Below are 27,329 nucleotides of genomic sequence, written 5' to 3'. Positions count from 1 at the left end.
AGCTGGGATTCGAACCCATGACCTCTGACTCCCAAGCCCGGGCTCTTTCCACTGAGCCACGCTGCTTCTCTTGGGCTCTACTCCCCGGTCCTGCCACATCCCTACTGGGTGGCCTTGGGCACATCACTTAACTTCTCTAGGCCTCAGTTCTTCCCTCATCTGCAAAATGGGGATTCAATACCTGTTCTCCCTCCTTTTTAGACTCTGAGCTCCCATGTGGGACCCGATTACCTTGTATCTCCTCCAGTGCTAAGGACAGTGCTTGGTGCATAATAAGTGCTTACCAATTAGTACAATTATTATTATTATTATTACAACTCAGCACTCGCTTTTCAGTCCCTCTAGAGATGTGACAGTATCTATCTTCAGGAGGATTAAGCCTGGGTTTGAGAGAAGGGAGTAAAGGGAAGCCAGTGCAGAGGAGAAGGGAAGGAAACTTTGGCAATCTGTCCAGCCCCTAAAGAAAAGTTAATATTACCAGATCACTGAAAGCCAAGGAGGAGGCTTTCAATGGCTTCCCTGAAATAACCATTTAGCTGGAGAATTCCAAATGGGTTTCCCAAAGAAGAGCAGCTCAAGTCACTCACCACACTAGTGTTGCTGGAGTTCTTGAGGTGGTTATGTAGAAGCTTAGTGGCCCCGTCCTGGAATGTTTTGGGCAAGGCACCAAGTAACATGGTAAACTCGGGAGTGTTCAGTTCAAACAGCGAGATCAGCACGATTTGAGCAGCCTAGAAGAAGAAAATCCAGTCATTATTTATTCAAGTTTCAACAGCTCATGGGAAGAGAAAGTGAATCCTTGTACAACAGAGTCCCCACACATCTACAAAAAGAAACAGCAATTCAGACCTAAGTTAAAAAAATCACCCCTCAAATTAATCTTTTGATCACCCCTATTCCCTCTCCCTTCTGCAGATTTGTGCCCTTTATGCTCTTTAGATTTTATGCAAAATGATGCTCCCAGCTGAGAAGCCACTGCTCTGAGGGAAAAAAAAACTCAGATACATAAATAACACGGTCTCAGCATATCGTATGGGCTACGGACTGCTCCCAAACTTTTAGAAACATTTGATTTTTTGCAGTTAATTTAGGTAGAGTGTGCAGTGAATAGAAGTCTTTCTGGGGATGAAGGTGATAGCTAAGTAGTAGAAAACAGCTGGGAGGCGGGATAAGTGCAATTGCACTTGACCTAAAGATCTGAAATGGCACCTTCCGGTACTATGCTATTTTCATTATAAATTTCACTGCTAGCCTGTCTTACCAACTCTGTTTTGGTTGTTTTTCTTTAAATGGTATTTGTTACATGCTTACTATGTGCCCAGCACTGAACTAAGCTCTGGGGTTGATACAAGCTAATCAGGTTGGACAGTCCTTGTCCCACATGGGGCTCACAATCTTAACCCTCATTTTACAGATGAAGTAACTGAGGAAGGCAGAAGGTAAGTGACTTGCCCAAGGTCACACAGCAGACCAGTGGCAGAAACAGGACTAGAACCTAGGTCCTCTGACTCCCAGGGCTGTGCTCTCCCCATTTAGCCAGGCTGTTTCCCACTGTACTCTCCCAAGTGCTTAATACAGTGCTCCACACACAGTAAGAGCTCAATAAATACCACTGATTGACTGACTCATAGATTAAAAAAAAATCTCAAGTGATATGTGCCTTGATAAGAAAAATCCCCTCAAGATCAAACTGCAGTTTTATAATTTTGGAAATCCACTTGGGGAATCTAACAAATCTTACACCTTTTCCAGAAAGGTGAAACTCAGTCACACTAAAAACAGTAATGAGATTGTAATACTATGAAAATGGACTCTCAGTTTCCAAGTATTACAATATACAAGATATTCTTTTGGAAGTATTTCCAGTTGTGAAGTGGAAAATTGCTTGAGAGAACTTTTGTAGAATTGATGGTCCAGAGGGGCATTTCATAATAGGAACATTCCAAATGATTTCAATTATTACCATAAATCATTATAAGTCATATATATATATATATATATATATATATATGTTATAAACCAATCCAAAAATCATTATAATCACAATGATGATGTGTTGGGATAAGAAAATAGTTCTGGTAAAAATGACATATTAGAATGGTCAAAGTACAAGGAAAAGTCCTGAGAATACTGAGATTTTGTAAGAAAGTATTTCTCATGGAATGGGAAAAAAATCAACTTTTCCCCATAGTCCTTGGCTCCTTGAAAATTCACACTGAATCACAAGAGGGAAGTCTGCCCATCCTGGAGAACCCAAGGGCAGTGAATTTCTGATCATTGTAAAAAATGAATGTTGCCTCACCACAATAGAACACACCCGATCAAGAAAAAATCATTTTTTAGAAAGGAAAAGTTGCAAAACAATGAAGACTGTGTCATTTCAATATGTCTCCATTGTGCAGTGCCATTTCAGCAGAGAACACATTATAAAATCCAGCAAAATCTACAAATGGGGAAGGGGAGGCTCTCCAATTTTGGAAATGATTCTTTCAGCTGTTGGGTTCATTAGTAGCAGCAAAATTGGACAACTAAACAAACAGCAGTGAGGGAAAAAATCATATAGCAATTAAAAAAAAATTGGGACTTATCTTTCTACTTCATTTTGACCTACCACTGAAGAGTTTATAAGATGCTTCCTCTCTACTGGAGCTGTACCCACTATACCACTAGATTTGAGAAATCCTCATTTTTCCCAGGAAAAGACACACAACCAATCCCAACCACTGAGCCTACTCGTCTTGTAAACTGAAAACATGTCGGCTGAAGAATGGACAAGAGGTACCCTGCTTGGGAGGGGGACTATGGTTCAAGGAACTCATAAACTGAACCATCTTGGGTAATTCTTTGAACTATTTCTCATATTTGTCAAATAAAATAATGCTTCGTTCAAATCTATCTAGACAGGACTTGGATTTGCAGGATTTTTAAGGATATTAAGGCCTCTTTTCCCCAAATCCCTCTCTCTCCTGCATCATCTATGCGCTTGCATTTATATCCTTTACACATTTGATATTCACCCCACCCTTAGCCACAAAGCACTTATGTACAAATTCACTCATTCATTTTCATGTCTGTCTTCCCCTCTAGACTATAAGCTCCTTGTGGGAGGTGGACATGTCTACCAACTCTGTTGTACTGTATCCTCCCAAACGCTGCCCATAGGAAGTACTCAATAAAGATCATTGATGGATTGATTAAAAAAGAGGATTTCCAACAATAGGACACTGTTTGGCAGGTTGAAATTTTAACTCAGTATTTTGCACACAGTAAGAACTCAATGAATATGACTGAAGAAAGAATGAAAAAACTATCAGCAACAAAATGGGCAATCCTATCAAATGAAACATAAGGTTCTTTAGGTAAAATGACCAAATCTTATTAAATACAGCTTACAGAGTGACACTTCACACTTATAAGAAAAAACAAAACATCCTTCTAATTGGATAAGTGGGCCCTAAAGATGTGGAAATTGAAACCTCAAATCTTCCTAATAAATGGGGGCCCTGTCGAAACCTCCTACATCAGACACGAGATTAAAAAAAACACTGAAAATAAGAGTTGTAAATCCATTTGGGTTGGATTTAAATTTTCTGCTGGACCCTAAGAGATAAGATGGAAAAAAAAGAAAGCATGAGAATTGAGCTATTACCCTCCTTTCGGGAAATAATTCCAAACACCCAACGAGAGATGAAAACACATATTCTTAAAACCTTCATGCAACATTCATGATTAATGAATTAGAAAAGAGAGCTCATTAGAGGTTCCTGTTAGTATCTTTGGGCAATCTTATGACATGGGTAGTAAAATTAAGCAGTGTGATAACACTGATTTGTTGCTCACCGTCTTGCCAAAAGGGCTCCAAGATGAACTTCACTTCTTTCCCACTGCCAGGCTGGCCACATTTTCCTATAACGTGTTTCCCCACCCAATTTCCCCCTGTACTTAAATATCCACAGACTGGCACTGGCCCTCACACTCTCTAATCTTGCTTTTACTGACAGAACACCATTCTCAGAAGACTCAGCTTGGTCAAAAGGCTCCAAATGGAGTAACAAAGAGAATTCTGCTCTTTCATAGGAGAGAAAATGAGGAAATTACATGAAATGCCACATTGAAGTCCCAAAATATTATAGTTTCACAGTTCAGGGGAATGGTCAAGTGCTAATTTTGGAAACGGGGCATGGTGAGGGGAAAAAAATGCAATCTTTGAAAGAGTATCAAAATCAGCTCCTTCCCAGTTACTCTGAGAGCTGTAGTTCATTAAGGATTTGCCCTCCGACTCACTCCTTGGAGATTCCAGAATTCTCTGCATTTGGAAGAAAGGACCACTTCATTGTATTAAGAAATTAGTTATCAACCTCTAATTGGGGGCTTTTCTATGCCCAAAGTGACATCTGCCAATTCAGGAATGAAATTTTTCCTTTTTCTCCTGGATTTTATAAGAAAAACTTAAATTCCACCCTGACTATTCAATTTCGAAAACAGTTAATAATAAATCAGCATACTACAAGCAAACAAAAAGAGCCACACGCAGACACAAAGTATCAGAACAATAGTTTAGTTCTCATCACAATCTTTGCCATCTCTCCACAAAACCAGTTTGTATTAGGAATCTAGAATGCAAACAGAAAGTGTATCTTTTAATAAGGTGTGCATCGCTTTCGGTCTACCTGTTTACATTTTTCTTCCAAGTTTCCTTCTCCGGGCCCACAGGAAGCTGTAGCTGACCTAGTTGGGAAATCCTCACCTAACCGACCCTGCTGAAGCTGAGACTGACAAATAGGAAAGGGGATAACGTTGATCAAAGAGCAAAAAACAAGACATCAAACTCTGGATATGGGTTTTACGGTATGAATACACTTTAGTTTCTTCAGTCCTCTTTGAGAATATACCTTCCAAAAATTTAACTTCCAGAATACCATTTGACCAAAAACACATCATTTCTGTAAGCATTTTCTGGATCCATTCATCTTCCCCGCCTTCATCTTTCATCTCGACACTCTTGGTATTTTTGGTGGCAAACCTTTGGGAGCTGAAATCCCATTATCTGAAGCTCTATGGGCTTATCCCACAGCAGATGGCCACTCCTTCAATGACCCCATAATTTACTCCCTGAAATGTGGGCAGAGATCAGGTTGACCCACTCAGTTGTGATGCATCAATCATTCGATCTTATTTATTGAGTGCTTACTGTGTGCAGAGCACTATACTACGCACCTGGACTCTCCCAAGTGCTTATTACAGTTCTCTGCACTAAGTAAGTGCTCAATCAATAACACTGATTGATTGCAAAGCTCACTGTGGACAGGGAACATGTCTACAAACTCTGTTACAGTGTACTCTCCCAAGCGCTTAGTATTGTGCCCTGCACACAGTAAGCACTGAATAAATCATTGAATGATTGACAACAAAAACCTGATTTTCCTAAACTGGGATAAATTCCGTGTATATACTTTTTCCTCAGTGTTTCAGAAACGATTCCCTAGTGAAAATGCCCTCCACTGCCCCCTTGCAATATCAGATAGAGAGGAAAGTCTGCCCAAACAAAACATAATCAAAAAAGAAGTGTGAACTGGTAAAACAGGAAGTCCACAGAAATGTACCAGGACTTTAATTAAAAACCAATAAAATCCATGCGGAATCCACAAACTCCTCCGGCTGGCACAAAATCTCTGAAGAAAAAGAGGTCCCTGATCTTAATATATGATATATATTTACTGTTGCATTATACTCTCCCAAGCGCTTAATGTAGTGCTCTGCACATAGTAAGCACTCAATAAATATGAATGAATGAATGAATGATGAATATATAATTTGTTTAGAGCTAACTATATCTCAGGCACCGTTCTAAGTTCTGGAGTAGATGCAAGATAACCAGGTTGGACACAGTTCATGTCCCTCATGGGGCTTCCAGTTCAATCCATATTTTTACATGTGAGGGAACTGAGGCACAGACAAGTTAAGTGACTTGCCCAAGAGCCCATTAAAATGTGGTGAGGCCCCATTCTCGTTAAGCCCTCATTTTCACACGTAGCTGTTTCCCACAGCCAAATTCTCCTTCAGCACCCAAGTTACTGTTGGCATAAAATGACTAGAAGATGACATCAAGTCCATTTTGACAACAACCTGGTGCACAGAGCTACTGTCAGAAACAGAGGATTTACATACCAAAAGAAAGCCGCAATATGCCAGCAGCAGGAATTACTTCTTGCATTTTACAGTGTTTCTGATCACTCGAGTGTACCTGACAATATGCCAGAATCATGGTGGGAAACTTAAAGCAAAAGTTTATTATCTGAGTTGTTGATTTCACCAGCTCGGAGGCACAGTCTTCCTCTATGTTTGATGAAGACTGTCTTGCATATTAAAATACTTTATTAAAAAAAGTAATAACGATGGCATTTGTTAAGTGTTAACTATGTGCCACGCACTGTTCTAAGCACTGGGGTAGATACAAGGTAATCAGGTCGTGCCATGTGGGGCTCACAGTCTTAATCCCCATTGTACAGATGAGGTAACTGAGGCACAGAAAAAATTAAGTGACTTGCCCGAAGTCACACAGCTGACAAGTGGCAGAGCTAGGATTAGGATTGTGTTGTATGAAAGGAGAGAAGGTTAGCACTCCCCTTGAGAAGGATGGAAAAGGTCCCAGTGGCCTTTACAACACACATATGGCTAAGGCATTGCCACCTACTTCGTGGCATCTAACCAAGTTTTTGTCCTGGAATGCCCTCCCTCCTCACCTCCGCCAAACTCATTCTCTTCCCCTCTTCAAAACCCTACTTACAGCTCACCTCCTCCAAGAGGCCTTTCCACACTGAGCTCCCCTTCTCCCTCTACTCCCTCAACCACCCTTCTTCACCTCTCCGCAGCTAAACCCTCTTTTCCTCCCATTTCCCTCTGCTCCTCCCCCTCTCTCATCCCATCCCCTCAGCACTGTACTCATCTCGCCTTGATTCTATTAATTTGCTATTGTTTTAATGAGATGTTCATCCCCTCGATTCTATTTATTGCTATTGTTCTTGTCTGTCCGTCTCCCCCGATTAGACCGTAAGCCCGTCAAAGGGCAGGGACTGTCTCTATCTGTTACCGATTTGTACGTTCCAAGTGCTTAGTACAGTGCTCTGCACATAGTAAGCGCTCAATAAATACTACTGAATGAATGAATGAATGAATTAGAACCTATGACCTCCGACTCCCAAGCCCGTGCTCTTTCCACTAAGCCACGCTGCTTCTCCAAGTATTAGAGTATTAAGTATTAGTAAGAGTATTCATGAAGTTCTTACTATATGCAGAACACTGTACTAAGCCCTGGGAGAAAGTACATGGTGGTCTCTGGCCCTCAATCATTCATTCATGCAATAGTATTTAATGAGTGCTTACTATGTGCAGAGCACTGTACTAAGCGCTTGGAATGTACAATTCCGCAACAGATGGAGACAATCCCTGCCCACTGACGGGCTTAGAGTCTGATCGGGGGAGACACCCCCTCATCATTTTACGATGCTCCAGACTCCTGTACAGAGCCCGTCAGATCCGCTCACTCGATCCCCTCCCCCGACACAGATATGGATAAATTGTTAGCGTTATTATTATCAATAATAATAACAATAATAACACCAGCGATTTGTCTGTATCTGTATCAATAATAAGAATAATCGTACTTAAACGTTTATTGCCTGCCAAGCAACGTTCTAAGCACCAGAGTAGATACAAGTTAATCTGGCTCGCGCTCTAAGTAGGAAGGAGAACAGGTATGGAATTCCCATTTTACAGATGAGGAAACTGAGGCCCCCGAGAAGTTAAGTGACTTGTCCAAGGTCATACAGCAGGCAAGTGGCAGAACCAGGATTAGAACCCAGGACCCTCTGATTCCTAGGCCTGTGCTCTTTCCAAACTCAGCCAAACTCGGTTTCAGTCCGCTAACTGTAATTTCTTTAGTGTTTCTCTCCCCTGGTAGACTGTAAATTCCCTGAGGGCAGGGATCAAACTCTATTGTACACTCCCAAGTGCTTAGTGTAGTTCTTAGCACAGAGTAAGCGCTCAGTCAATACTATTCAGTCAGTTTCCCTGAAGGCAGGGATCGCATCTACTAACTCTATTGTACACTTCCAAGTGCTTTAGTATAGTGCTTAGCACAGAGTAAGCGCTCAGTCAATACCATTCGGTCTATTTCTGTAATGCTTACTGCGTGCACAGCCGTGTACTAAGCACTTGCGAGAGGACAACAGAACAATATAACAGACACATTCCGAACCCTCAACGATCTTAGGGTCTAGAAGGGAAGATAATTGACTGATGGGTCTTGGATGCAGCCTTCTGCAAAATGGCAAACCTTGGAGCCGCAAGCAGAGTTACTCACACAGGGGTTGGCAGGGAGTCAGTCCTCCAGCCCAAATGTGGATGGGAGAGGGAGAATTTAAGGGGAACTTAATCCGCCTCTAGGGTGGATTAGCTTGCTTGGGCACCTCTGTGTGCCTTATTTCCATCTCTGTGGTTCATCAGACAAAAAAATTTGCATTATTTAAAGACTGTGCTCACACACACTCTCACACCACACACACATTTTTAGTCCGACCATTACCCTCTGGGGCCCCGACTCTTCAGTAGCTCTCTGGAATTCTACCAGTCCAAAGCATAATGATCTGGAATTAAGTGCATCTTGGATGGGTGAAGAAATACACAGGGTTTACTTTAGCCTGCTGTGGTGAAAGATGGGTACAGGCTAAAGCCTGTGTTTCTCTACACAAGGCCATAATTTTTCAAAATTGTATTCGCTGGAACAAAATGAAATTTGGTCAAAATTTCTGCATCTCTCCTCCGTTAAAAGTGTAAACTCTTTGTGGCAGGGAATGGGTTTTGGGTTTCTGTTATACTTCCCAACCGCTTAATACAGTGGATTCCTTTAAGTAGGCACTCAATACCGTTACAACACACACACATATGTGTGTAGTTGTCCTTCATCTCTGAACAATCAATCATCAATTAAATGTAGTTACTGCACACTTATTGTGTGGAGACCACAGCAGTGACCGCTTGGAAAAGTACAATACAACAGAGTTGGTAGATTTGTTGTCTGCCCACATTGATCTTACAGTGCAGATGGGGTTACAGACATTAATATTAATAAATAAATTATGGTTGCAAACATAGGTGCTGTGTGGCTGGGAGAGGAGTGAATAAAGGGATGGGAAGCAGCATTACTTAGTGGAACGAGCCGGGGCTTGGGAGTCAGAGGATGTGGGTTCCAATCCCGGCTCCACCACGTGTGTGCTATGTAACCTTGGGCAAGTCACTTAACTTCTCTGTGCCTCAGTTACCTCATCTGTAAAGTGAAGATTAAGACTGTGAGCCTCATGTGGGACAACCTGATTACCTTGTACCTACCCCAGTACTTAGAACAGTGCTTGGCACATAGTAAGCACTGAACAAATACCATTATTATTTTAATATTATTATTAATAAAAGGTGCAAATCCACAGGCAAAAGCAACACAGAAGGAAGTAGGAGAAGAAATGAGGGCTTAGTCAGGAGATGTGCTTCTAATAAGGCTCTGAAGGTGGAGCGAATCATCATCTGTTGGTCATGAAGACAGAGGGCATTCCAGGCCACAGGTAGGACGTGGGCAAGAGGTCAGTGGCAAGATGGACAAGACTGAGGTAGAATTAGTAGGTTGTCATTAGAGGAGTGAAGTGTGCAGCCTGGGTTGTAGTAGGAGAACAGCGAGGTGAGGTAGGAGCGGGAATGGGGATTAACTCCTTTAAAGCTTTTGGTATAAGGCATTTCTGTTTGACATGGAGGTGGCCGGGCCACGACTGGATGTTCTTGAAGTGTGAGGAAATATGGACTGACTTTTTGTAAAAAAAATGATCCGGGCAGCAGAATGTAATGTGGACGGGAGTGGGGAGAGACAAAAGGCAGGAAAGTCAGCAAGGGGGCTGACGCCGTAGTCAAGGTGGGATAGGATAAGTGCTTGGATTAATGTGGCAGCACTTTGGATGGAGAGGAAAGGGTGTGTCTTAGCAGTATGTGAAGGTAGAACCGACAGAATTTGCTGATGGATCGAATATGTGGGTTGAATGAGAAAGATGAACGTTCAAATATTTATTTTGATTACTGTGCTTGTCAATTATATTGTCTGCTGTTCCTTATGGGCAGAAAGTGTGTCACTTCTTTGTTTTGTGCTTCCCAAGGCTTAGTACAGTGCAAGGTACCAGGTGAGCAATCGTTAGACACTATCACTAGGAGGCCACCTAACCAAAATGGTCTTTGGAAGACCAAATGACTCGATTTAGATTAGCATACTTTGGACACACAATCAGGAGGACTAATTCTCTGGAGAAGACACTACGAAAAGTTCAAGGAAAACAAAACAAAAAAAAAAGAGGCAGATCATCAGCTAGATGGACGGAGACCTTAGCAACGATAACGGAATAACCGTTAGAAAGGTTGCGGATTATGGCAGAGGACAGGACCTTTCTGGAGACCACTGCACTTAATAACAATAATAGGAGGCCACTAACAATCAATCAATCAATGGTATTTAGTGAGTGTTTATTCTGTGTTGAGCACTGCACTAAGCGTTTGGGAGAATACGTTTGGGAAAATACAATAGACTTGGTAGACCTGCTCCCTGCCTTCAAGGAGCTTATATTAATGAATCATTATTCGGGGCTTTTCTTTGAAGAAATCCAACAATCCTGAAGAAGGAAGGTAATTATGCATATAGTCTTACATGTGATTGCTAGAGGCGACTCCAGTTGATCTTTGTCTTTTGGGTGGTAGTTTTTTTTTTGGACTGAGCTTTTCAGCTTTTCACGTTTCCAGAGGTATTTTTTATTAAGTATACACTGATAATATTTAGACTGGCTTACAGGTCTCTAATTTCAGATTCAAAACAAATAAAAAGTGAGGGCCACTGTTTTGGAAACAGGACTAAGGATAGCAAGCGTTTTTTTTGTTGTTGCTCTCTGAGCTTGCCACCCGATCAATACAGCTAAATTCAAAAGGCTGGGTTTAGTAATTTGTTTTGAAAGGAAATCAACTTTCTAATGTGACCAAATGTCAATGCTGATCTAAACTCTCAGTAAATGTTTACTGCTCCTGAACTCTAGTCTTGCCTATTCTTAGCACTGTGACTGAGAAGCAGTGTTGCCTAGTGGATAGAGCAAAGGCCTGGAAGTCACAAGGACCTGGGTCCTAATTCAAGCTCTGCCTCTTCTCTGCTGTGTCACCTTGTCATTTTACTTCTCTGTGCCTCAATTACCTCATCTGTAAAATGGGGATGAAGACTGTGAGTCCTGTGTGGGATATGTACTATGTCCAACCTACTCCAGTCATTAGTATAGTACATAGTAAGTGCTTAACAAATACCATTCAAAGGAAAAGGTGACAGCATTGGGAGGGGCTGCTTGTGAAGGAGGAATATTCTATTTCAGGCCTTTGACTGCCCAGAAGAAATCCCTCAACTGAAATAAGTTTACGGAAGGACCAATGCAGACATCACCAAGTCCTTCAAAATAAAAAAGTGCATTACATAACTCAGCCCTTCAATTTGGATCAAAAGCTGTAAATGCTGCTGTCAAAAATATCTGAAATAGGCTGGGGCAGCTGTGATCAATACCGTGGGCCAAAGCTTTGGAAATTCTTAACCATAGCTTAGCATGCTGAGTGGCAAGAAATTAGTAACTCCAAACACTCATATCCCATCTACTGCATCAGCCTCTCCCCTCTAAATATCACACTTCATTCTGCTTGCTCGGATCATTTTTCTGCCAAAATGGTTGATATTATCTTCCCACTCCTCAAAAACCTCCAATGGTTGCCCAACTCCATATCAAACGAAAACTACAATTCAACTACAACTCAGCGGCCCCCTTCATTCTTCTAACGGCAACCTCCTGATCATACATCGATCTCGACTGTCTTGCCACTGACCCCTTGTCACACCCTCCCCGTGACCTGAATCTCCATCTCCCCTTCAAATCTGACGGTCCACCACTCTCAACATCTCAACAGTACAGTGCTCTGCGCGCAGTAAGTGCTCAATAATACGAATGAATGAATCTTCAAATTCCCACTAAAATCACATCTCTATGAGGCCTTCTGTTACTGAGCACTTTGATACTCACTCCACCCCTAGACTCAAAGCACTTGTTTTCACCATCATCATGGTGAATATTTACTAAGTACTTACTGTGTGCAGGGCACTGTATTAAATGCTTGGGAGAGCACAATACAACAGATTTGGCACACATGTTCTCTGCCCATAACGTATAATTTGCCAACTTCCCTATCTGTAATTGATTTTAATGTTGGACTCCCCTTCTAGACTGTAAGCTCCTTGTAGGCAGGGATCATGTCTGCCAACTCTACTGCATTGTTCTTTCCCAAGAGCTAAGCACAGATCTTGACACATAGAAAGTGCTCAATAAATACCACTGATTGATTAATTATAAAAAGAGATTTCCTGGACCAGAAGTAACTCAGACCTTCCGATTTCTAAAGCCTTCACAGAAAGGCTAATTAAATTAATTTGAATGCCAGTGGTCCATAAGGATCACACTCACTCTAAGGACATCAGTTGAAGTTTGGGAGTATTAGGCGTAGGGATGGGGATGGGGGGGAGTAAAAGGGATAATTGGCAAACTCAGTGATCTCTTTACTTAGAGAAGATAAATGTTTATGGCTTTTAAAAAAAGGTGACACATTCTTCTAATTGTCCAGAGTCATAACTATTTATGCTGAAGGAGCAGTAAACGGTGTTTGTAATTTACTTGAGTTCTTAGTGACAGGACATGCTGGGGGAAGCAAGGGAAAAAACCTGAACAGGGAAGGCAGGGAAATCCTGAGGGGAAGAGGTTTTTTTCTTTTTAACTATATTTAAATATACTTATCAGCACCAGTAGGCTATATCCCTCCTCAGCATTCAGCCCCAAAGAAATTCTGAATGAGAAGAATAGTGTACTAACGTGCCAGGAAGACTCATGTAGTTTAAGGAAGACTTCCCCAATTAATTCACTGTTATTATTAAGAACAATAACATTAATTGAAAAATAATAATGAATAATAAAATAATAAGTCTTTCAATGTCCCAGTTATGACAGCTCAACTCCATCTTAGCACTTGAGTACTGTATTCCTATCTTCAACACTTGTGTTACTGATGTATACTTTTTATGTATTTCCCTATTCATTTGTACATATTTGTCTTTCTCTTACAATCAAGAGGGGAAGATAGACACATTGCAGATATGGAGAAATGGCAGAGTATAAAGATATGTACGTAAGTGCTGTGGGGCTGAGGGTAGGGTATGAGTATCAAAGTGCTTCAGAGGTACACACTCAAGAGGATAGGCAACACAGAGGGGACAGAGAAGGAGTGGAGAGATGAGAGGTTAGACAGGGAAGGCCGCTTGGAGGATTGATAATTTTAGTAGACCTTTAAAATGCAGAGAATGGTAGTCTGTAAGATACAGCAGGGAAGGAATTGCAGACCGGAGGGAGGATGTAGACACGGGGTAGACATCAAAAGAGAACCCACAAATAATAATCATCATCGCCACCATTATTGTCATTATCAACATCATCATTATTGAGTACCAAGAAGAATATGAAGGCAAAAAAAAAAAATCAGAGTGGAAAAACTTGGTGAACTTTAGGCTACTTAATTGAATAGTATTTAAGATTTCTTTCTTGAATGCTTCACTAACCAACAGCTAGGACATCAGTTATATTTATTCAGCATTAATTGTGTGCAAGGCACCTTACTAAGTGCTTGGGAGAGTACAGCAGAACCATATAATAGACCCATTCCCTGCTTTAAAGCTCTCCATCACCTTGCCCCCTCCTACCTCGCCTCCCTTCTCTCCTTCTACATCCCAGCCCGCACACTCCGCTCTTCTGGTGCTAACCTTCTCACTGGGCCTCGATCTCACCTGTCCCACTGTCGACCACTGGCCCAAGTCCTACCTCTGGCCTGGAATGCCCTCCCTCCTCAAATCTACCAATCAATCTTTCCCCTTTCAAAGCCCTACTGAAGGCACACCTCCTCCAAGAGGCCTTCCCAGACTAAGCCCCACTTTCCTACTCTCTTCCGCCCCACCCTCATTCCCTTTGCCCTCCCCTGTGCCCCAAGCACTTATGTTTATATGTATATATCTATAATTCTATTTATTTATATTGATGCCTGTTCACTTGTATTGATTTCTGGCTCACCACCTCTAGACTGTGAGCCCGTTGTGCGCTGGGATTGCCTCTTTATTGCTGTATTGTACTTGCCAAGTGCTTAGTACAGTGCTCTGCACACAGTAAGCGCTCAATAAATATGATTGAATGAATGAATGAATGCCCACAACGAGCCTATGACAAGTTCTTCAAAAAGATGTTTTAAAAACGAAAAAGAAAGTAACTTGCAGAATTCATGGCCACACAAGGGGCAAACAGGCTGGCATTGTTTGATATAAGGATGTCACACCATGTACCAAAATGAGTCATCTAATCTTTCCATGCCTGGCATAGGAAGCCTTGATAATATTTGTTTTATTGGCATCAATGGCCAAAAGAGATTTGGAACCCCTGCCACACAAAGACAAAGTATCAGCTTTTCTTGAAGTTACTGTTGGAAAAAAGCCACTAGGTCAGAAAGGAATTGAGCTGCTTTTTTGGAAGACAACTGAGGGCCTTCACAGATGGGAGCCTTCTGCTTCAGGACCCAAAAACCACGTTACATTTATGGGATGATTCTGGTGCAAAACTCAGGTATTGCTAAGGATGTTCAGGCTCAAACTCTCTACATTTGGGACTGAGGCTTACTTGGGTGACGTCAACGTATTGTTTTTTATGGTATTTGTTAAGATCTTACTACGTGCCAGTTACTCTACTAAGCACTGGGGTAGATACAAGGTAATTCATCGGGTTGGATGCAGTTCTTGTCTCACACAGGACTCACAGTCTTAATCCCCATTTTACAGATGAGGTAACAGAGACACAGACAGGTGTTGGGGCTTTGCTTCAGGTCTCACAGCATTCATTCATTCATTCAATTGTATTTATTGAGCACTTACTGTGTGCAGAGCGCTGTTCTAAGCGCTTTGAAAGTACACTTCAGCAACAGAGACAATCCCTGCCCACAACAGGCTCACAGTCTAGAAGAGGGGAGGCAGGCATCAAAACAAGTGAAGAGGCAACGGCCAAGCGGTGGAGCCAGGACTAGAAATCAGGTCCTCTGACTCCCAGGTCTATGCTCTTTTCCACTACTCCACACTGCTTCTCCTTTATGTTGGTATCCCCTCTCAGTGTAGAAGCTTCTTGTGGGCAGGGAAGGTAACACATTGTACAGTACTTTCTAAGCGCTTGGTACCAAGCGCTACACCAAGAGGCCGTTCAATAACCACCACTGCATTCTACGACTACTGAGCGCCCGTTGTTGAACAGGGATTGTGTCCATCTGTTGCTGAATTGTACATTCCAAGTGCTTAGTACAGTGCTCTGCACATAGTAAGCGCTCAATAAATAAGACTGATTGAATGAACTACTCCCCATTTAACTTTTCCATCTACTGAAACAGATTAATTATGAACTCACTAAATTCTCAATAAATGGGTGGCCAATAAATACTGACTGCTATTTTCTGTTTGACTTACTTGACCGCCTACTCTAACAGATTAATTATGAACTGGATTTTGAAAACCTTCCTTATGGACAAAGCAGGTACCACAATACAAACCAGCTTTGAAAGAATAATCTAGTAACGAGAGACCCCGATTTTCTGCCGAAAGACTTTACATGAAAAGAGTTTGGGAAATGAGATTTCAGTAACGGTTTCTTTAATTGGTGTTTTTACCACAATTTTTTGGGGTCCTGCCATCTTCAAAACAAGATTTACAAGTTTCCTCTGGCTCCAAACGACTCAATCGTTCACTGAATGAAAAGAACGATTTCCCTCTTAACCTCCGCATGCCCCTAGCCCTGATACATTCCTTACTTGCCCTAGCTTGTGAGTTGGCGATGGTTAGATAGGAACAGTGCTGGGATACTTTAGGGGTTACTTTTTCCATTTCCATTCCTTTGCCAATGTGACTCCACTTCAGAGCGACATCCACTCAGCACAGAGTTTGTCCAGAAATATCTGCACTGACATTCTCACTCCAATCTCACCTTCGTGGGGTGGTTTCTCTGGCCCACCTCCATTTTTCAGTGCCCCAAACTTAGCAAACAACTTGATTCAGGAAGCGATGTTTGGAGTGTTAAATTCGAGAGCTAGCATTTTCTCTCATCCCCAGCAAACAGATTCGTTGTCTCTGGGAATTGGGAACTAGGTGCCTGTTCAGAATAAGGAGGAACAGCGAGGTGTTTTTGTTTAAACAATCGAGCTGATGACATGGGATTCTGGACAATGAACCACTTCCATCCTATAAATAACAGGCTGTTTGGAGAACAATATCATCGAGACATGCTGAAAACACTTTTCAATACAGCAAAATGTTTCTTGATAGCATCTCAACAATCATGGCACTGGAAAGTCACCAACCCGGATACAAAGGAAACTCATACCTAATTCACATGAGGGTCTTTTTTCTTCTTTTGTAAATACTGTCTTTTAAGCACTTATTTCGTGTCAAGTACTGTTCTAACTTCTAGGGAAGATATGAGATTATCAGGTTGGACACAGTCCCTGTCCACAGAGGGCTCACAGTCTAAGTTGGAGGGAGGAGGACTCAGTTCCCATTTTACAGATGAGGTAACTAAGGCAACTTGCCGAAGGTCAGTCAGTCAGTGAATAGTATTTACTGAGCGCTTACTGTGTACAGAGGACTGTACTAAGCACTTGGGAGAGTACAATTTAACAATATAATAGATACATTCCCTGACCACAGTGAGCTTACAGTTTAGAGGACACAGCGGACAAGTGGCGGAGCCGGGATTAGAACCCAGGTCCTCTGACTTCCAGGCCTGTGCTCTATCTGCTAGGCCACGCTGCTTCTTTGGGTCTTGTTGTTGAGTGTCATGGCATAATTCTATTTTAAATTGATCTGTGGGGGATCTGATTATAAAAAAAACAAACTCATCAAGACTATACCATGATGGTACTGCCTTAGAAAATGAAAGCGACTTCATACACGCACCCATAAATTGTCACATTTCATTGAGCTGGGGAGAAAAGCACTTGCCATTCTTCATTTAAGAGCCCACAAGCTGCAGCTAGCTGTCACAGAGTGGTTATCCTGGCCTGACCCAGCGGAAAGAGTCCAGGCCCGGGAGTCAGAGGACCTGGGTTCTAAGCCCCAATCCACCACTTGTTGGCTGTGTGACCTTGGGCAAGTCACTTTATTTATTTGGGCCTCAGTTTCCTCACCTGTAAAATGAGGATTTAATACCTCTCCCCCTCCCACTTAGACTGTGACCCCTTGTGAGTCGGGCACTCTGTCCAATCAGATTACCTTGCCCCCACCCCAGAGCTTAGTATAATGCTTACCACATAGTCAGAGCGTAACAAATACCACAATTATTGGCCTGTTCGGCACTGACGTTACTCACGGGGCTCAAAGGAGAGAAGCAAGGTGTTCTGGGACTCCAAAGGACCCAGAATATCAAAACTGGAAGTTCTAAAAGGAGGCCTTGAGGAAATATTTGGGCAACCCTGGAGCATGCCTGTGTGTTGTGACTTCCTTCTGAGTCCCAATTGCTGCACTTTGGTTGCAGGGAGCAGAGGAAATCTCATACCCCAATTCCACTCTTGAGTCATTCCCACTGTAATAGAAATGTCCAGAAGCCTTATTAACTTTAGCGCTCCTAAAAGCCTTAGTTAAACAGGCCGGCCACAGCAGCACAGCGGCAATATTAGTGCTGCAAAGTCCATAAGGCAGGAACTCATCCATCAGCTGCTGATTTTCTTTGACCTTCGCGAAACAGTATCACCAACCATGGGCCGCCTTCCGAAAGAACATTCGTTTTGGCATCTCTCACCTACCTTTCTCACGTCGGAACTCTTTGGTTCTGTTGTCCAGGTTATGATTCGGGAGACGGCAAGCCTCGTCTCGCTAGAGTTGACAAAGTCCGTTGGATCCATCTGCCTGACCAGCGACTCGATGTACTTCAGGATGGCAACTTTGACCTGCGAGAGCCAATCGGGGAAACTCTATACGCTCATTCTGACGGACTGTTGACCGACCCGCTTGTTTCCCGTTTTTGAAGGTGCGGCCGTCCTCTAAATGTGCCCGGCATGCAGTTGGGACATGTGTGTCCACAATTCAGACACAGGTCCCAGAGCGCCCTTCCCCAGCCCCCTCCAGGGCTCAGGCTGCTACAAACAGGTCCCTGCAAATGCACGGAGTCACTCCATTACAGCCCGCCTTTAAAATACAGCTCATATCATGGCCGCAGAGCTTCTCTCAGCTTAGTATAGTGCTCTGCACACAGTAAGCGCTCAATAGATACAACTGAATGAATAATCAATCAATGGCATCTATTCAGTTAGTCTCCCAAGCACTTAGTACAGTAAGCACTCGGTGAATACGACTAAATGGAGTGTTTACTGTAATACTAATGATGGTGTTTGTTAAATGCTTACTATGTGCCCAGCACTGTTCTAAGCGCTGGGGGGAATACCTGGTTGTTCCATATGGGCCTCGCGGTCTTAAACCCCATTTTACAGATGAGGTAACTGAGGTACAGAGAAGTTAAGTGACTTGTCCAAAGTCACAAAGCTGACCAGTGGTGGAGCTGGGATTAGACCCCATGACCTCTGACTCCCAAGCCCGGGCTCTTTCCACTGAGCCGTGCTGCTTCTCAAATGCAGAGTCCCCCTGTACTAAGTGCTCGGGAGAGTACAATCCAACAGAATCGGCAGACACTTTCCCTATCCATAACGAGCTTACAATCTAGAGGTCTAGACTCTAGCCAGCAGCAGGTAGGAGAATCTGACCCCCGAACTTGTGCTTCCCAAGCCCGGCTCAGCAGGGGACTGGAGTAGCTGGAGCTGGGTCCCTGTTCCCTCTCCAGGGATGCTGATGCTAGGAAGCTGCTCCCTGGAATTTCCTGGGTTTCTGGGTATGTGCTTTGTTGAGAAGCAGCATGGTCTAGTGGCTAGAGCCTGAGCCTGTGTTAATAATAATAATAATGTTGGTATTTGTTAAGCGCTTACTATGTGCAGAGGACTGTTCTAAGCGCTGGGGTAAACACAGGGGAATCAGGTTGTCCCACGTGGGGCTCACATCTTCATCCCCATTTTACAGATGAGGGAACTGAGGCCCAGAGAAGTTAAGTGACTTGCCCACAGTCACACAGCTGACAAGTGGCAGAGCTGGGATTCGAACTCATGAGCCCCGACTCCAAAGCCCGTGCTCTTTTCCACTGCGCCACGCTGCTTCTAGGGTTCTAATCCCAGGTCCGCCGCCTCTCTGCTGTGTGACCTTGGGCAAGTCACTTCAATTCTCTGTGCCTCAGTTCCCTCATCTGTAAAATGGGACCTGGGCCTGGGACCTGGACTGTGTCTGACCTAATTAGCTCGCATCTTCCCCCACGCTTAGTACAGTGCCTGGAAAAGAGAAGCAGCATGGCCTAATGGCAAGTGGCTTGGGAGTCAGAGGTCGTGAGTTCTAATCCTGGCGCTGCCACATGTCTGCTGGGTGACCTTGGGCAAGTTGCATCACTTCTCTGGGCCTCAGTTACCTCATCTTTAAAGTGGGGATTAAGTCTGTGAGCCCCACATGGGACAATCCGAATAACTTGTATCTAACACGCAGTAAGCACTTTACAAATACCATGATAATATTAATAACATCGTAAGTGAAATAACTGCTTAACAAATACCATTTTTTAAAAAAATCTCCTCAACTGGAGAGCATCCTCTCACAGCAATGTCCATAGTTCCTGACTCAGAGCCAAGCTTGGTCGGGGAAGGGGGTGTGCGGTGCATACAGTAAAAATCATTGATTGATACCCAATTTAAATATTACTTGTAGACATATGTTCACATGCTTTATACATATTTTTGAGTAGATTTCCCCCACGAAAGTGTAAACTCCTTGAGAGCAGAGAATTTCTCTGTTATTCTGTATTTCCCAAGCGCCTAGTACAGGGCACCAAAGTGAGCACTAAATAAATATTCCCATTAACAACTTCTGGAACAGAATTTTGAGGTTTAATTGACAGACATTTATATTTACTGACAGCACTCGGAGTTACTGACCTTGAGGTTGGGCGTCTGTGTCTGATCTACGATAAATCTCATCAAAATGTTAAACTGCTGATCAAACGGAAAAGAATCTCTAGACAAAAAAAAAGGAACCAAATATTGATTTTTCAAAAGGAATTACTGGAAAAAAATTTAGAGCATCAGAGTAGATTTCAATAAAACAATCAACAGTCAGGACATTATTTTGTGAGACAGGGATGTGTCTGATCTGGTAGCCTGACTACTGCCTCCAGGCTGACCTCCCTGCCTCCAGCCTCTCCCCTCTCTAGCCTACACTTCACTGGGGTGCCTGGATCCCTTTTCTAAAAATAAAAAATCAGCTCACATCTCTCCACTCCTCAAAAACCTCCAAAGGTTTTTCTACTCATCAAGCAGTAACTCCTGACCATCAGCTTTAAGACACTCAACCTGCTTTCTTCCCTTTACCTTTCTCCCACTAAAACCCAGCCTGTAATCTTTGGTTTTCTAACAGCAACCTACTCACCTTACCTCAATCTTGTCCCTCCCTATCTACCTCTTGTTCACACCCCACCTTCCTGGGGGAACTCCTCTCTGCTTTATATCTGACAGATGACCACTCTCCCCATCTTCGGAGCCCTATTAAAATTATACCTCCTACAGGAAGCCTTCCCAAACTAATCTCTCCTCCTGTTTTCCCTTTCTTCTGTGCCACCAACGCATTTAAAGCCTTATCCACTAAGCCCTTCGGTAATCACCCCACTCCAACAGCACTTACGTAAATATTCTACGTATCCTTATACTTGGTTGCTTCCCCTTTCTGTATCTTATTTTAATGTCTGTCTCCCTGGCTAGACTTCAATTACTTTAAGGCAAGTGTCTTGCCTACTTACTGCACTGTACTCTCTCAAATGTTTAGCCTGCAATAAATACCATTCAGTGCTCGGAACATGGTAAGTGCTGAACAAAGCATTATTATCATTATTATTATCAGAAACTTGGCTTTTAGGAAGAAAGGACTTTGAAATTGTGGACTTTCTCATGATCATACAATGAAATGCCCTCGAGGCGTGACTTCGAAACCAATTGTCTTCTAATGATAATTCAAAACTCCAGGTGAGGATAATAATAATAATAATAAGCTACTATTGATGTTAAACAATTATGTTGGTCATCAGTAAGTTCAGATTCCTGAGGTGGGAAGGAATGAGTATATGGAAAACACAAAAGTTTCATCAAGGAGGAATGTTCAAGCTCAAAAAACACTATTTAGAATGTCTTTTGGATAATGTAAAATATAGCAGAGTGACCGTATAAAATACTGAAGCCCTCAAAAACCAAATATGTTTAGCATTTCCCTGTGGTGATCTCATGCCTTCTAAGCACTAAATAATTCTGTGGGGAATACGGCCTAATTTATTGATGAATTTAATCCTTGAGGTGTCTACTGATTTAGACAACCAAGGAGTCATGAGATGATCTAAATAAGAGTAGAGTGAATGCATGTACATGTGCATTAAAGTTAGGAATCTCTATTTTCTGAAGCCAACTGAGAGTGAGCTGCTAATTCTGAAAGAGATAAGATGCTGAGAAGATGGATTATATTCTAAAATCCAACATCAATGAAGCACTATCATCATTTTGAGATTTCTAATAAAATCAGAAGGAAAATTTGTTTGGAGGAAATAATTATCTCTTGCTCTTTGGCTAATTCTACTCTTTTGCTGATCATCATCTTATCTAACGAAACTTAAAAATACAGAATATAATGATCAAGTATAGACTAAGTGGCCTGTTAGTTTATCAACAAAAAGCTTTCAGAATCTTCATGGAAAAATGGGACACTGTTTTAAGTGCTTAGTACAGTGCTCTGCATACAGTAAGGGCTCAATAAATACCACTGATTGGTTTGATTTCAATACTTTAGATGAAAGAAAGCGGACATTTAAGCTTAGACTATGAGCCCCATGTGGTCTAGTGGATACAGAAGGACCCAGTTTCTAATCCTGGCTCCACAAGTTGTCTGCAAGTCACTTCACTACTCTGTGTCTCTGTTCCCTCATCTGTAGAATGGGAATTAAAACTGTGAGTCTTACGTGGGACAGGGACTGTGTCCAACCCGATTTGCTTGTATCTACCCCAGAACTTAGTAAAGTGCCTGGAACAAATGCCTAACAAATACCGTCATTATTGTATTTACCCAGAGCTTAATACAGTGCTTGGCACACAGTAAGCGCTTAAAGACCATGACGATAATACTATTAAGGCAAGACTCCTAAGAAAATTAAAATTGAATGTTTATTAGTCCTTTTCCCTCGATCTAGCTGTTTCAGGTGCAACATACTACATACCTATTACCCTTGCTATTACTCGTTCACACATTGCATAAGTGCCACATAATGAAATAGAAATGTCTTCCACAACTTGCTAGAGCATCAGAAACCCCATTCATTATTCAATTGTAATTACTGAGTGTTTATTGTGTGTGAAAAGCACTGTATTAAGCACTTAGGAGAGGATGATACAACAGATACATTCCCTGCCCACAACGAGTTCACAGTCTAGAGGGGGAGGCGGACATTAATATACATAAATAAATGAATAAATTACAGATATATACCCAAGTGCTTTGGGGATGGGAGGGAGGATGAACAAAGGGAGCAAGTCAAGGTGACGCAGAAGGAAGTGGGAGAAGAGAGGAGGGGTTAGTCAGGGAAGGCTTCTTGGAGAGCATGTGCCTTCAATGACATTGGTCTGTAGGCATATTGCGACGCAGAAGGAAGTGGGAGAAGAGAGGAGGGGTTAGTCAGGGAAGACTTCTTGGAGAGCATGTGCCTTCAATGACATTGGTCTGTAGGCATATTTCCCTCTCACTATTAGGATTTCTTGAGTTATGTGTGGTTCCTCAAAATGCACCTACAAATGTTCATTAACGTAGTAAAGGTGTCGGTTGGCTAGCTGAAATCTTGAACGTGACTCAAGCTGCTGACCGATCAACCCTGGTGCTGCCAATCCCCTCTTTTAGCAAAAGAATGGTCAGGAAGGAAGCGGACCAGAGAACCTCGAAGAGGAGCCGAGGATGTGGAGGGGGGTCTCTTCCAGACTTGGGCGGGGAAGGGAGGAGTCGGACTGGGAGGGGATGGGTTGGGTGAAAAGCTGCGTTGCCTAGTGGATAGAGAGTGGGCCTGGGAGTCAGAGGACCTGGCTTCTCATCTTGGCTCTGTTACTGGCCTGCTGTGTGACTTAGGGCAAGTCACTTTGCCTCTCTGGGCCTCAGTTTCCTCATCTGTAAAATGGGGATTCAGTAGGTGTGAATCAGCTACCTGAGAGGAACTGTGCCTGACCTAATTATCTTATATCTAGCCCAGTGGTTAGTACAGTGCTTGGCACCCAGTAATCTCTTAACAAAAATCATCACCATGGTCATCTTCATCATAAACAGAGCTGAACTCTCTAAACCTAAGGTTTTTGCTGGATGTCTGCTGCTGCTTTTTTAAAAATGGTATTTGTTAAGCACTTTCTATGTGCCAGGCACTGTACTAAGCACTAGGATAAATACAAGGTTGGTAGGTCAGAAATGGTCCGTCTCACATGGGCGTCCCAGTATTAATCCCCATTTTACAGATGAGTTAACTGAGACACAGAAAGGATTAGTAATAATAATAATGATTGCATTTGCTAAGCGCTTACTATGTGCCAAGCACTGTTCTAACTATTGGGGTAATAATAATAAAAATAATGTTGGTATTTGTTAAGCGCTTACTATGTGCAGAGCACTGTTCTAAGCGCTGGGGTAGATACAGGGTAATCAGGTTGTCCTACGTGAGGCTCACAGTCTTAATCCCCATTTTACAGATGAAGTAATTGAGGCACAGAGAAGTGAAGTGACTTGCCCACAGTCATACAGTTGACAAGTGGCAGAGCCGGCATTCGAACCCATGACCTCTGACTCCCAAGCCCAGGCTCTTTCCAGTGAGCCACACTGCTTCTCTAAGCAGCAGGGTAGGTACAAGGTAATCAGGTTGTCCCACGTGGGCCTCCCAGCCTTAATCCCCATTTTACAGATGAGGTAACTGAGGCACACAGAAGTTAAGTGGCTTGCCCAGACTTGCCCAAAGTGGCAGACAAGTGGCAGAGCCATGATTAGAGCCATTTCCTTCTGACTCCCAGGTCTGTACTCAATATGACTATTCATGGGTTCGAATCCCGGCTCCGTCACTTGTCAGCTGTGTGACTGTGAGCAAGTCACTTTAACTTCTCTGGGCCTCAGTTACCTCACCTGTAAAACGGAGATTAAGACTGTGAGCCCCACGTGGGACAACCTGATCACCCTGTATCTACCCCAGCTCTTAGAACAGTGCTCTGCACATAGTAAGCGCTTAACAAATACCAACATTATTATTATTATTACTCCTCATCTTCCTCAAAGCTTCCCTTGCTACCTCTCCCTCCTCATCTCGCCCCCAGGCACCCTGGGATCTGTTCTCTCACCACCTCCCCCTTCATTCCCTTTCCACCACTAATTTATGGTTCCCCCCAAAATGCAGCTGAATTATTTCAGAAAATACACTCCGCTCTAAGTGATCAGAATACATCTTACCTTGTTACATCAAGAGCCTTCTGAACTTTGGCCTGTACAGACCCAAGTAAGTCTGCCCCCATTTTCTTCAGCAACTGAGTCAGAAGGACAAACAGCCAATCCTGCAAGTCGTCCTTATGGATTATTATAAAGTCCACCAAAGTCTCCAGGAACATACTGAAAACCTGCAAATGAGCAACAATTTTTATTTCTGCTGTACGCTTTTCTTCTTTGTGTTTGAGGAGTGGGGGCGTTTCTTGAAATGCTAGATCTCTAAAAAGTAGTCTACAATGTCACGTTCATAAGATTGTTACAGACGACAGGACACGGGTTCACGGGCTAACGTCACCAATGATGACAGACATCAGACAGACGTGATGTGTTGCAGTACACAGATAAAGGAAAAAGGGGAGGGACTTACTCTCTGTTGTGAATTCCACCGCAAAGCAGGCCATGCAACAAAACAAATAATTTGTTAACACACATAGTGAACTGATAGCTATTCGTGATGCAGTTTCAAAGGCCAAAAAAGTGAACTTTAGATATCTGTTAACATACCATGAAATACTTCCTGTCCCTCAACTGCTGATTTGAGGCCCTCCAGCTTGTTTGGAGTGGGGGCGATGAATAAAGGGATAAATAAAGCTGCCATCGCTTTGGCAGTTTCCATTTACCTCCAGTGCAATTACTCAGCAGGGCCCAGCCTCCCATGTTTGAAATATCTGACACTAGTAGCCACCCATACCAGCAGAAATATTCTGGTGATCCTTAGGCAGAGGGCTTCTTAGACCACTAACTCCTACCCAGTGGCAACTAAACTGTTCCCCCAAATTCACTGCAAATTCCCTCCCAGCCCCACAGCACTTATGCACATATCTGTAAATTTACTTATTTATATTAACACCGGTCTCCCCCTCTAGACTGTAAGCTCGTTGTGGGCAGGGAATGTGTCTGTCACAGTGAACTCACCAAGCGCTTAGTACAGTGCTCTGCACACAGTAAATGCTCAATAAATATGGCTGACTGACTGACTGACCCATCTGCTGGAAACAACTTTCCTTCATTATTGATCCAGACTGGTTCTGAATCAGTATTCTAGAGGTGATAGATGACAGAAAACCCATTATGAATCTAAAGAAGTCTCCAGTTGTCCTTTGCAAAAGTTCTAAATCTTATCTTAACTCAAAATGAATTCTGTCAGGGCCAGCTCAAAATTAAGTTGCTCTTATGTCGGGAAAAAATTTAGAACTTTTGGAAGGAGCAAGTGAATTGTTCTAGATATTTTTTTGTTTTTGAAATATCTAGAACAATTCACTTGCTCCTTCCAAAAGCTTTCAACTTTTTACCAACTGAAAACCTATCAGGGTCATCTCAAATTAATTTTTTTGAATCCCGAGGATGATCCAGTTGCTCCTTCCAAAAGTTCTAAATCTTATCTCTATTGAAAATATATTTTGTCAGGGCCACCTCCAATTAAGTTTTTGGGGTTTTTTTGATGATGAGGAACCCCAAGGAACTCTAGAATGGCTTCTTCATCGCCTCTCCATAGCGGCCAAAGCCTCCTTTATTGAAGGCTTCTAATCTTTACTTAGAAAAGTAAAGAATGCCCACAGGACCATATTTCACAGTCACTGTTCTCAGCTCAAGCTCCTATTTTGTACCACTCTCTCTCTGCACAGAGGAGGATGCTGCTTCCTGGTCTGAAGGCAGAAGTCCATAGCAAAGAACCAAACTTGACTGAGCTCTGTGGTCAACTCAGTTCTGTTGTTTCAAAGGCTACAACTGGGCAACTAGGATCATAGAGTTTGATCTGGGGTTGTTGTCCAGAGAAGACACTGATGCTGAAATGACTAGCCTTTAGGACTCTTATTCTACAAGGCTTGTCTCATCAGGCCTTTAGTTTCTAAAGTGAATATCTGGCAATACAAAAGGAAAAATCATCCTCAGAAAGGAGGTGTCAAATGGGACTCTGAAGGACCACGTGGGTGACTGCCCACTAAGGCAGAAACTAAAATGTGTAAGTAGCCTCAATCTGCTATGTACTGAGGGCCTACCGAGAGCATGGGACTGGACTAGCTAAAGAACATGCCCAAATACTCAAATCTGTAAAAACAAATCCAAATTTTTAATGGATTTAACTTTTTGAGAAAAATTAAACTTTGGCCGCCCCTTGCCCCAAACTCCTCCCCGCCTCCATATTGGGGATTTCCCATTCCACCCAATGCGGCATTTTCTGCACCCCCTAGTAGAATGTTTTGGAACTCTGTATGCCCAATTTGATGTTATGGACTCCTATTCATTCAGTAGCATTTATTGGACTCCTAGGGACTTCACAATCCACTTTAAGGATACACTGACTTCAAATGTCAATCACCTGTGAAAACAGAGCTTTTGCTAAATTTTCTTTTTAAATATACCTGGCTGGTAACAAATAAGAGCTACAACTATAGTATTAACTTTTAACTTTCACTGTTTAAATGAACTCTTTGCCATTATGTTAATATCCCACTCTCTGACACATCTTTAGGCTTTATCATTTCCACAGGATTACAAGACTCTAAGGATAACATAATATCAAGTTGTGAGCTCTAGTGGT

General features: G+C 42.6%; 1 protein-coding gene and 1 non-coding gene across 24 annotated transcripts in view; one reads left to right on the top strand and one right to left on the bottom strand.

Annotated features, from left to right (window-relative positions):
• The window catches only part of CLASP1 (cytoplasmic linker associated protein 1), a 316,975-nt gene that overhangs the window by 62,990 nt on the left and 226,656 nt on the right, over positions 1-27,329 (bottom strand). For 21 of the 23 annotated variants that reach the window (XM_029070008.2, XM_029070425.2, XM_029070295.2 and 18 more), the window contains 5 exons: positions 27,243-27,245; positions 24,755-24,918; positions 20,191-20,269; positions 17,971-18,114; positions 588-731 (listed from right to left, as the gene is read on the bottom strand). In XM_029070008.2, coding sequence (XP_028925841.1) covers positions 588-731; positions 17,971-18,114; positions 20,191-20,269; positions 24,755-24,918; positions 27,243-27,245 — 534 coding nt within the window. The remainder of the gene's footprint in view (positions 1-587; positions 732-17,970; positions 18,115-20,190; positions 20,270-24,754; positions 24,919-27,242; positions 27,246-27,329) is intronic. The other 2 variants (XM_029070041.2, XM_039913412.1) reach the window with 1 other exon arrangement.
• Positions 6,593-6,720, top strand: LOC114816713. The gene has a single exon (XR_003764522.1). It is a non-coding gene; the product is annotated as a U6atac minor spliceosomal RNA (small nuclear RNA).

This window comes from Ornithorhynchus anatinus, chromosome 1 (assembly GCF_004115215.2).
Source record: "Ornithorhynchus anatinus isolate Pmale09 chromosome 1, mOrnAna1.pri.v4, whole genome shotgun sequence".
Lineage (NCBI taxonomy): Eukaryota > Metazoa > Chordata > Mammalia > Monotremata > Ornithorhynchidae > Ornithorhynchus > Ornithorhynchus anatinus.
Note: the sequence above shows the minus strand (reverse complement) of the source record. Positions and strands in the feature narration are given on the sequence as shown.